The following is an 11561-nucleotide window of genomic DNA, read 5'->3' as shown; positions in this document are numbered from 1 at the left end:
GCAGGAAACGGCCCGCTGAACGCATACATCTTGAATGCGCAATGTCTGCCAGCCTCGAGGAACGCCCACGCTTGTCCTAAACCGTATCATGACGTTCGAGGACGTTCGCGAGCACCCAGGGTTCACATGCCACTAAGACCAGACGGGAACGAAGAATGCGCAATAATTTTCGATGACGTCAAACAAGGGCATGCGAAATCTTCAGTGCACAATGCCCCAGGTCGGCCTTTCTCCCGGGACGTGTGATACGGTCATCGGGCGGGCGCTGTCTGGCCGTACAGAGCGCGGGCGGACGCCTGGTAAGCGGGTCCCAGCGGGTCCCAGTGGGTCCGAGCGGGTCTCAGTGGGTCCCAGCGGGTACCAATGGGTCCCGGCGGGTCCCAGCGTGTTCCGGCGGGTCCCAGCGGGCCGGTGCGGCGCTGACCGCCAGTCAGCCGCCGGTGTCAATCCCCCGGCCGGCGCGGCGGCCGCCCGAGAGCTGACAATGTCAGGGCATGACGCCTAGTGCTCGGCACGTCGGTCAGCAGCTCACACAGAGACTGTTGCGTGAAGGAGACCACCCATGTCAGCCCAGCACACCGCGGAGTCATGATGTGGTGGCAAGCGAAACTAACAAAGGGCATTGTGTAAGGGCGAGAGCGCTGCCGCCCTCGCGACTAGCACACTTGCACCAAATAAAGCAAAAGTGGAACAAAGTCCTAGACTTGTGCGATACATCCGCAAATATGTTTTGCTGAGTTATGTGGCATTCTCAATGACATGCAATATCGTTTACGCACCCAAGATACTACGTTGTTCGATATGCCACTTACGTGGGTGGAGAGTCTGCGGTATGTGGGGTTTAGAGAAATGCCTTGCAAGAGCTTTGGCTTTACACGGAGTGATGTGTTGCCCGATACTGGCATGTACAGGATGTTGATATTGAGGCAGCGTTCGAAGCCGGCTGCTCAACGTTGAAGAACAGGCCGCGTGACTTGTAACACCGACGTCTGCAAACTGTGCCGTTCGTGGCCCATTTCGCTTATACCATGCGCTGACGAAAAGTGAAGCGCATGACCGTGCGGCAATATAACCGTCAGCTATGCTGAGTCCGCGCCACTTCGGCATGACCGTACGACAATATAGCCGTCAGCTATGCCGAGCCCGCGTCACCTCGGCATGACCGTACGACAATATAGCCGTCAGCTATGCCGAGCCCGCGTCACCTCGGCATGACCGTACGACAATACAGCCGTCAGCTATACCGAGCCCGCGTCACCTCGGCATGACCGTACGACAATATAGCCGTCAGCTATGCCGAGCCCGCGCCACCTCGGCATGACCGTACGACAATATAGCCGTCAGCTATGCCGAGCCCGCGTCACCTCGGCATGACCGTACGACAATACAGCCGTCAGCTATGCCGAGCCCGCGTCACCTCGGCATGACCGTACGACAATATAACCGTCAGCTATGCTGAGTCCGCGCCACTTCGGCATGACCGTACGACAATATAGCCGTCAGCTATGCCGAGCCCGCGTCACCTCGGCATGACCGTACGACAATATAGCCGTCAGCTATGCCGAGCCCGCGTCACCTCGGCATGACCGTACGACAATACAGCCGTCAGCTATACCGAGCCCGCGTCACCTCGGCATGACCGTACGACAATATAGCCGTCAGCTATGCCGAGCCCGCGTCACCTCGGCATGACCGTACGACAATATAGCCGTCAGCTATGCCGAGCCCGCGTCACCTCGGCATGACCGTACGACAATACAGCCGTCAGCTATACCGAGCCCGCGTCACCTCGGCATGACCGTACGACAATATAGCCGTCAGCTATGCCGAGCCCGCGTCACCTCGGCATGACCGTACGACAATATAGCCGTCAGCTATGCCGAGCCCGCGTCACCTCGGCATGACCGTACGACAATATAGCCGTCAGCTATGCCGAGCCCGCGTCACCTCGGCATGACCGCACGACAATATAGCCGTCAGCTATGCCGAGCCCGCGTCACCTCGGCATGACCGTACGACAATACAGCCGTCAGCTATGCCGAGCCCGCGTCACCTCGGCATGCACCCCGATTGCCATCATGAAGACTGTATTCTAGTGACAAGTAACCGTCGGACACAGCTGAATTCTCGCAAACCCACCAGCAACGTAATGAATTACACCACCATCCAGGGCACCGTTGGTGGCACGCCGGACGAAAGAGCGCCGCAGCGGGGGCCACCAGCAGCGCAAAACATTTAGCCGTCGCCCAACGAATGGCTCATTTTCACATTCGCTGCATGAAAAAGCCTCAGAGTTTCCCCAAACATCCGTTAAAATGCAGGCTAGAGGCATGGGGAAACTGACTTTGGAGCGTTGTCGTCAAACTGTGTCAGATCAGTGTGACTGAATGTGACACTGGCAAGTGTAACCTCTGCCAGGTGACATCTGTTCGCATGGGGCACATTGACACTGCAGATCGCTTCCGTTACTTTAAGAACTAGGCATGTCAAAATGCAGCAAGTTGTGTTGAGCAGCTGTTGAGTAACTCTATGACATGGGCGCTTGCGGATACCGACGGATGTAGCCAGTCACATGTCACGCCAGGTCAAACGGGAAAGGCCTTTGTTGCAGTAGCCCGTCCGGCTATATCAACATCTTGACAAGTGACGTCAATGGGACAGCAGCGTTAGAAAGACCTCCCACAGCCGTAATATATATGCCGCTAAGACTCAAATCGTATAACCTTCCAAAGTTTGGATGTAGCCACACAGGTAAACGTTTTGCCTAGCTGAATCTTGGATGACCTAAGCCTGCAGAAAAGCTGGAACGGTAATAATGCATTTCAGAGTGATCAGTTCAAAAGCAAAACCTTAAGTGCCCATCTGCTGTAAGAAATAAACGTCAGCTCTTTCATTTGAGCAAAACGCCACCGACGTCGCTTCAAGCGAGAGGCTATAGATGGTAAACCGTTAAACGGAATATTCACATTTGAGGGTTCTTAAGAAAGAACCCTTAAGAATCCTCAAATGTGAACGCTCCCTTTAACGGTTTATGATTTACGGTTTATATACGGTAACAGTTTATATCACATTCATAAGCACACCATTTACAACTACTGGAATGCTTTTTAAACAGAAAAGGCTGCCCTAAACAACACAATTTCTCTGTTTAGTAAATGAGCTCCTCAATATGCCTTTGTTTACGCCATTGTACCCAGCACAACACTGATTGAGAGACAGTAGTAATAGCCTTATTCCTCGGAGAAAAACCCGGAGAATTGAGACATAGTTGGGTTAATGTAGATATAGTTGGTTAGACCAATTTGAAAGGAAGGCCCCGTCCGCCAGACCATTAAAACCAACTTTCTTAGCTAGATACATCGGTGATTTTGTTGGGGTATGACGTACGGACAGCGTTCCCTTGAAGAGTTTTAAGAGTTCCTGAACAACCAGTATCAAAATCTACCTTTTACCATGGAGCTTACGAGGGGCGGGAAGGGGGTCCCCTATTTGAATAAGCTAGTGATGGTGGAAAGGAGAAACAATCGCACAAAGTCAGAAACGAGGCTCTTTTTTAAGCCTACCAACTTTGGTATCATTCTGCACTGCGAATCCGCGCATCCAACTTCCACTAGGCACGACATAATTCGTAACACGTTCCAAAGGGCTTTAAACAACTCATCAAGTAGTGAAAACGAAAGAAAGAGCACAACAATATGGGCTCTGCAGTTGGGCACTGGATATTCTCCGCAACTGTTAGGTAGAATGCTGGAAGACGTAAAAAAACGTTGAGCGCATGGGGAATGGGTCGTAGGAGGCTGGAACACGTCCTATCAGAAGACAGATTCTTAGCGCTACCTTACATAGATGAGCATTTGCTTTGGAAAATAAAACGCATTGTTAAAAACCAACAATGCGCGCACGCATAGCTTGAAAGAACGACAACAAGGTAAAAAGTCTCTGGTGAACTCTTCCATCTCGAAGCCTAAGTATCCAGGCGGCAATAGATGTCATTTATGCAGTTCTGGATTTCAAAGGGTTTGCACGCAAAAAACGTGGTTTATAAAATCAGGTGTAGACTTTGTGAAAACCATGGGAGGGACATAGTCTATGTCGGGGTGTCCATGCGCCCTATTCGTTTGCGGTATAATGAACACCTGCGAGATGCTAAAAACAAAACATGGAATACCACTTTCGGAGCTTAGTTCTTGGCAAAACGCGTTCAGGCTGAAATCGAGGGAGGTATGGACCCTATGTCCCTTTAAGGTCTTAAAGCCATCTACAGAGCACAAGACCACCCAGACAGGAAAGTAAGTGAATCTATTCTTATAAAACTTCAGCGACCAAATCTTCACATACAGGGCTCATCATGGCCGATTATGCGAACGTCATATGTGCCTTTATGTGCGACGTAGACTTGCTTAAAATCGTTCACATGTGTAAGTGATTCCTGACGCGTGATGTGCGATGTCCGTTCAATTGAAATCACTTGCATGTGTAATTGGTGCGCGATGCGTGCTACATGTGTACTTCAACTCGTGCGCTGTAAAAACTGTGACTTGCTGTTTTTTTTTTAATTGAAAAGTCGAGTACGATCATCGGCGGGCAATTTTGAATTGATTTATGCTATCATTTCGATAAACGCATGTTGCTGAAATATCAACCCAACTATATCTCCATTCCCCCGGTTTTTCTCCGAGGAATACGGCTATTATTGCTACGTTATCTGTACGAATAATTTTCATCGCTAATGCACTGGACAACTTACGAAATTTTTATTGAGAGCCAATTGACGGCCGTTATATCTGAAAATCATGTTCATGAACGCCAGATATGAACGATTCGAAAACTGCATTTTTATTGGCCTTGATTACGGCATGACCAACGGAATGGCAGGATTTGAATGATGTCATTATGGGGTCATGGATACCTGGGTGACCTTGAAATAGTCTCCCGAAAAACCTGCTCATCTTCGCGGGTGTGTAGTTCAGAAACCAGAAGGGTTTACATCTTAGTGTTTAGTTCAGATCTATGTAGAATGGCAGGCTGCGAACTGCACTAAATGATCTTGAATATATCTAGTTCAGTTCAAAACCTCACACAAATATGGTGTTCTCCCTTCGCTCCCTTTTCCCTGCCCTTTTCTCTCTTTCGCACGTTTTTCATTCACCTTTCACTCCATTCACACCGTTTAAGGGCAGAAACATCACACTTTCACTGCTGCGAACATGATGAAAATTCAGTCAGGCAAATTTCAGTGCCATGTCCAGCACTTCAAAAGCTATTACAGGTTAACCTAAGGGCAGAGGTCTGAGACACCCTAGCAATATAACTTTTATCCCCCTGAGACGATGATTAACTTACTTAACGACACGTGTACCTGCAGGGCTAAGCAGGGGAAGTTTGCACGGATGCTCAACTCGTGCCGCGTATTCGTGTTTTTTTTTGTGCTTGTCAGCATTTGCAGTTTCCACGCCAAGTCGTTTCAAAGTGACCAGACAGGCCCAACATATTCTGTGCGTCCCATTAAACACCTGCATGACGTCACATATAACCCTTGTGGGCTAAGCCCTCGGCAAACGACCAACGGCCGGATGACACTTTCTACATGACGTCACGTAGATGTTATATCGTTCGGACCAACCGGAGCACACCCTTAAAAAGTGATCTGGCGTAACGTACTTCAACCTGTGTCGTCACTGGTGCTGAGCAAATCGAGAACACGTGTTAATCCGAAGCCTCGGTTAGTGGTTCGTATCGTACATAGGGCCGCAACACCTTCCACCACGCCAGACCTGCAGCGCGAGTTAGACATGAGACATGCGCTCCGGATTCGCTGACGCTCCCTGTCTGGGAACGTAAGCACGAGCGGGCGGCAAGCACATAAGCCGAAATTTTGCGTGTTACAAAAAAAAAAAACGTTTCCCTTTGTTCTGTCGTGTCTCGCATGGGCCAATGTGAATTACTTGCAATGGTTACTTAAGACTAATGCTGTTTTGGTATACACCTCATCCCATCCCAACGATGCCAGTATGATCTCAGCATAAACATACTTTTGAAAATGGTGACAAAACTTTGCTTTGACAAAACACGCTTTGGCATTTCATAAAACAAAGTGACAAACGCCGAAAATGTTTCCACCATCCCCGAAATGCTTCAGCCACATAACGTAATGAGCTTTTGCTTTGACTTCAACTGAAACGCGAATAACACTGCCAATGCAGGGTATTACCAGATGTAGAGACTTTTTTTATCTGTTCGCAGCAACGGCTATCACCGATAACACGGCCAATGCAGGGTACCACCAGATGTGAAGACTTTTCGATCTGTTCGCAACAACGGCTATCGCCGATAACACGGCCAATGCAGAGTATTATCAGATGTGGCGACTTTTTTATCTGTTCTCAACAACGGCTATAGCCAATAACGCTGCCAATGCCGGGTATTACCAGATGTGGCGACTTTTCGACCTGTTCTCAACAACGGCTATGGCCAATAACGCTGCCAATGCCGGGTATTACCAGATGTGGCGACTTTTCGATCTGTTCGCAACAACGGCTATCGTAAAAAGTCGCGTTTTAATCAAATAATACTGCACATACGAATGTTTTACCTTTGCACAGCCAACTACGCTAGACTGGTCATCATTCAGACTGTGCGCACGTTACAGCCTGACACGCTGGCCACGCAGTCCTTGCTTTTGCAATATTCAAAAACGCTTTAAAAAATGCAGCGCAAGTTACACGTCTCACCGCCTCTTGCCAAATGCATCTGAAGATGCCACAACTAGCGTTAAACACAATCAAACATACGTACGATTACCAGCAGGTTGTTCTAAACAGCCTGCTGTTTGGAACCAGTCAGTTAACTTTCGCTGTTTGGAACCAGTCAGTTAACTTTCTGAATTCGGAAAATATGGCAGCTTAGCAATCTGAAAGCTTTGACACCGATTTCCGCCACAGAATGTCGCTTAACACCTAAGACGCTTTGAGACGTTTCAACAAATATCAATCCATAAAACGGCAATTTCCTATGGTGAGTATGCTTCGAAAGCCGTCACTCGGGCGCTTCCCAGTGACCTGCCGTGCCAGTCTCCTGTGCCACAGGAACAAGCGGGCGCCCCGGGCTGGCCAGGCGCGCAGCACTCCGGCATTTCAGGGACAGTCGGGGATCGCACGGCGGACTGCTGCACCCAGCGCTCGCGCGCTAGGGGCGGGCGTGCCACCGACTGGGTGCTCGGTGACGGGGTGACGTACCTCCCACTCGGGATACTCGTGCGGGTACAGCTCGCCCTTGTGCGAGCCGGGCAGCACGAACAGGCAGCCGTTCTGTTTGTGGACGTGCTCCATAGCGGTCCAGGCGCACACGATGGAGTCGGCCGGCCGGAACGGAAAGTAGTGCAGATCCTGGAACACGGCCAACACCGGCGGTCTAGACGCAGCCCGACGTACGACCAGAAGGCGGACCGCCGACTCTCAGACGACTGAGCCGCCCATTTGCGGGGGGGGGGGGGCGATGATTTGTCCATTCTGACTTGTTACGGACGAAAGCAGCGCAGATCGTGTCACACAGCAGACGGGAAAAGCACACCCTGCACTGCGATGCACCGAAAACTGACCACATTCTACGAAGCAAGCATACAAAATTGCCGTTTATTGCGACGAATGACTAAGACACCCGTAGTACACGCCAAATGAGCGAAGGTGCAAATCGTTGAATATAACGAACGTTATCGCGTCACATTGTGCGTCATAATTTACATCAGCGTTCTAAAACGTGCTTGCTGATACAACTAGCCCAAGATCGGCGGCAGTTCACTCGTTTCCACATATCCATACCTGCACTATAAGACTGCACGAATATATATAAGGCTGCACGAAGGCTGGACGAGTAGGGGTCAACGGAGCCTGCGGTACAGCGCGACTAGCGGCCTGCTCCAAAAACCACCTGGCGAGCGGAACCTACCGCTCGGCCATTCCGAAAAGAAACATTCGGCCTGTTGAATGCGACTTTAGATCCGTCCGGAAAGGAGAAAACATCCGCGCTAGGCCGTTGATCCCGACACATCGGCCTTATCTGCGGAGGCCTGTGATCGGAACGTCGCAGATCGATCTCAGCCTCTCCGCTAATCTGACATCGCTGCTAGCATCGAGCAATCCGGCTAGAACACGTCACGCTACCCGTGCAACACCTCTGTTGACACCAATACAATCTCTCTCGATCCAATACCAATCTCGACACCAATAGCCGCCCAGATAAAACAAATCAATTCAAACTCGGTCACGCAACTGGTGTCACCGCGTAAGGATGATAGCGTGTGATAAACGATTGCCAAAACCGGGCCGAAGATGGCGCGAGGCCGAAGATGCGCAGGCACAGGTCAGCTGCCGGCACAGGTCGGCCGTCGGCACAGGTCGGCCGTCGGCACAAGTCGGCCGTCAGCACAGGTCGGCCTTCCTCACAGACCGGCCGCGGGCACAGGTTGGCCATCGGCACAGGTCGGCCGTCGGCACAGATCGGCCGTCGGCACAGGTCGGCCTTCCTCACAGACCGGCCGTCGGCACGGGTTGGCCGTCAACACAGGTCGGCCGTCGGCACAGGTCGGCCGTCGGCACAGATCAGCCGTCAGCACAGGTCGGCCGTCGGCACAGATCGGCCGTCGGCACAGGTTGGCCGTCGGCACAGGTCGGCCGTCGGCACAGGTCGGCCATCGGCACAGGTTGGCCGTCGGCAAGGGAAGTTGTTGAGTTTGGTAATTACAGACCGCAAAAGTTGCGGTGTGGTTCGAGATCCCTGGAAGTTACGTAGTCTGGCGGCGCTTTAATTAGGCCTCAAGGTCATGTCATGCGCCAACTCGCCCGCAATCTCATCTCTGTACATTCTACACCTGCATGCGGTAGTCCGTTTGTTGTGAACGGTGATTCGTCTCTTACTAGTGTGGGGTTGTGTGATCTAATCCTCTGATGGCATACACAGACGGAAGACACGTCAAGCTCGCTCCACATTGCTTGGGACACTGGCAAGCACCTACGGGAAGCCCACAAATATACTCGTGCTGATGCGCCAGCCAACACCACACAGATTTCAGGCGGCGTGGGCCATCTGACGGCTGCAGTGGCCGGCGCACCGGCAGCGCGCAGGCGGGAGGCGACCCGGACCCGGGGCGAGGCCGGCAGCCATCACACCCCGGGGAGCTGATGGTCAGCTCGGCCTGTCCGGCGGCAGGCCCAGCCCACTGTGACCGGCTACCGTTCGGAGAATGGGACCGGGGCAGGCCGTGTCTGGGCAGAAGTTTCAACACACCGCGGCCTGCCGAGGCCATTTTTGGCATCAGGCAGCTCGCCAACGGGCGGGGAACGCTTATAGCGAGAGCAGGTGTTGCTTCGAAAGTTCGGCCACAGCTGGTCATGTTTTAGGCCCTCGGGTGATGATCTGAATAAAAACTATCAAAATCGACGAAGCGGAGCACGGGCGGCACCAACCAGCACATGCGAGACCTTTGCATAAGACATGCGCAATGTGCGGCACCACATATACCTGCGACGTATGCAGTCGCCATGCAGTGGACAGTTAGTTGACTTTTTCCAATACCTGGCCAGTTGTTCTTTGTTCGAACAATTTGAAATCCAATTACCACAAGACAGGAATGTCAGCCTTCAACAGCAAGTCGCATCTTTGACAGACATTGATTTTCTATCTGACTTTTCTATTCTTCTATCTGACTTTTCCCAATACCTGGTCCGTTGTCCTTTGTTCGAATAATTTAGAAGCCAATTCCAAATGATTTGCGACAAGTCACGGTCACCCTCACGATGCTCCACGGGCGCATGACAGCTCCACCATTTTATAACACAGCCCGTCCCAATGAAAAACAAATCCCATGCCTCTGCACCCTGCGCACCTTAAAGGCAGTGTTTCACATATGAAGATATTAAAGCAAACATCAGGTATGATGAAACAAGTTCACTTTTGACTATTGGCACAATTTTTGTGTCGAAAAGACTGCTCTAGACGGCGCAGTTCTCTGTTTAGTAAATACATGCGTTTGAACACTTACCTCCTTGCGCCGTAAGAAGACGTAAAATTTTGAATTATGTATAATTTACAGTTCAAATCACGGTTCTAGATGACCGGGAGCCGACATATCGCGCAAAATGTTTAAAAGACTCGGCCGAAGGCCGCGCGCAGTGCTGGCGGCCTCTGGCGGCCGCCGGCGAGAGAGAGCGCATCTCACCTGCGCTCTCTGCAACAAATGCAAACCTATTCCATGGGACCGATGATTGCTCATAGGAAGTGACCGGTGATTTTTGTCCCTTCCATCAACTGTCAGCTTTTTGAATGATGGCAGCACACACTGCCATTGTATTGAACGCATTGTATTGTAACGAACAGTGAGAAACGGTCGGTAGCGGCCAAATAAGTCTCCTGGCTCGCGCACACGTGACGCCAAAATTTATACCACGTCATTGCCAGTTCGATTCACTAGCAAGCACGCTGCTCCCCAGTGCACCCCATCCCCTGGATGCAGAAATGTGGTACAAAACGTATAGAACTGTGGGAGAGAGCAAAATCTATCAACCTGAGAAAAAAAAAAACATCCATCATCACGGTTTTAGGTACCCTAGTTGCCGAGGCGTGGCGCAAAACATGTACACTCGTGGAAAAGAGCAAAAGTGTGAAAAAGCAAAAGAGCAAAAGCAAAAGTCTTCCTGAACTATGTGTGCCCGACACGTGCAGGGTGCCACCCCGCACCTGTGACACCATAGAATTTCCCGCTTAATGGCCTATCGCAGCATCCCAGTCTCGTGTTACTACGTGCCATAAGAGCGTAAATCCCGCGTCAAGCGTAAAACATGGACGAAATGGCAAACTACATCTTCACAGCTAATGTGCACATGTCACATGACACGTGCACATTAGCTGTTAGCTGTCACATCGTACACGTTAAAGTGATTGCCAGTTAGATCGCATATCGAGGCATGCCAGTCTCGTCATACCTTATCCCTGATTTCTGAGATATCGCAAAAACGTGTAAGCCCCTGAAAATAATACAAACGCGTAAATTCATAGCTCAACTCGTGGGCGCCATCACGTGGCACGTGTCACCACACATTATCATCTCACTCCCTCCATTCATCATCGAAGCGCGCCAATCCCGAGTGTTTGGTACCATGGGTGCCGAGATGTGACACAAAACGTGCAAACCCGTGGAAGAGAACAAAATCCATCTTCGAGCCCGTGCCACGTCATACACATGACCATATCATTCACCATGGCACGCTACCATTCCCGAATCGCCGCGATCCCACCGTTGTCGAGATGTTGGTGCGAGATGGCATGACCGGTCGGAGGCAATTCATTTCGGCTGCCAGCCCCGTGATTAGACGGGCGTTTAACCTTGCAGCCACATTCGGCGTCGGCCGAGACACTGGACGGTGCCGTTCCGTCGCGGCGTAACAAGCCGCCATGTAACCCGCTAACTGAGGCTCATTTGCAAGAGGAGAGAGAGAGAGAGAGAGAGAGAGAGAGAGAGTGAGAGTGAGAGTGAGAGTGAGTGAGAGTGAGAGTGAGAGTGAGAGAGA

General features: G+C 51.1%; 1 protein-coding gene across 1 annotated transcript in view; it reads right to left on the bottom strand.

The window, feature by feature from the left end:
* The window catches only part of LOC119089398 (phytanoyl-CoA dioxygenase, peroxisomal), a 32479-nt gene that overhangs the window by 1524 nt on the left and 19394 nt on the right, over positions 1 to 11561 (bottom strand). The window contains exon 6 of the mRNA XM_037212064.1: positions 7236 to 7385. Coding sequence (XP_037067959.1) covers positions 7236 to 7385 — 150 coding nt within the window. The remainder of the gene's footprint in view (positions 1 to 7235; positions 7386 to 11561) is intronic.

This window comes from Pollicipes pollicipes, unplaced genomic scaffold (assembly GCF_011947565.3).
Source record: "Pollicipes pollicipes isolate AB1234 unplaced genomic scaffold, Ppol_2.1 Scaffold_3087;HRSCAF=3621_pilon_pilon_pilon, whole genome shotgun sequence".
NCBI classification, from domain to species: Eukaryota; Metazoa; Arthropoda; class Thecostraca; order Pollicipedomorpha; family Pollicipedidae; genus Pollicipes; species Pollicipes pollicipes.
This window is presented reverse-complemented; position numbering and strand designations above follow the sequence as displayed.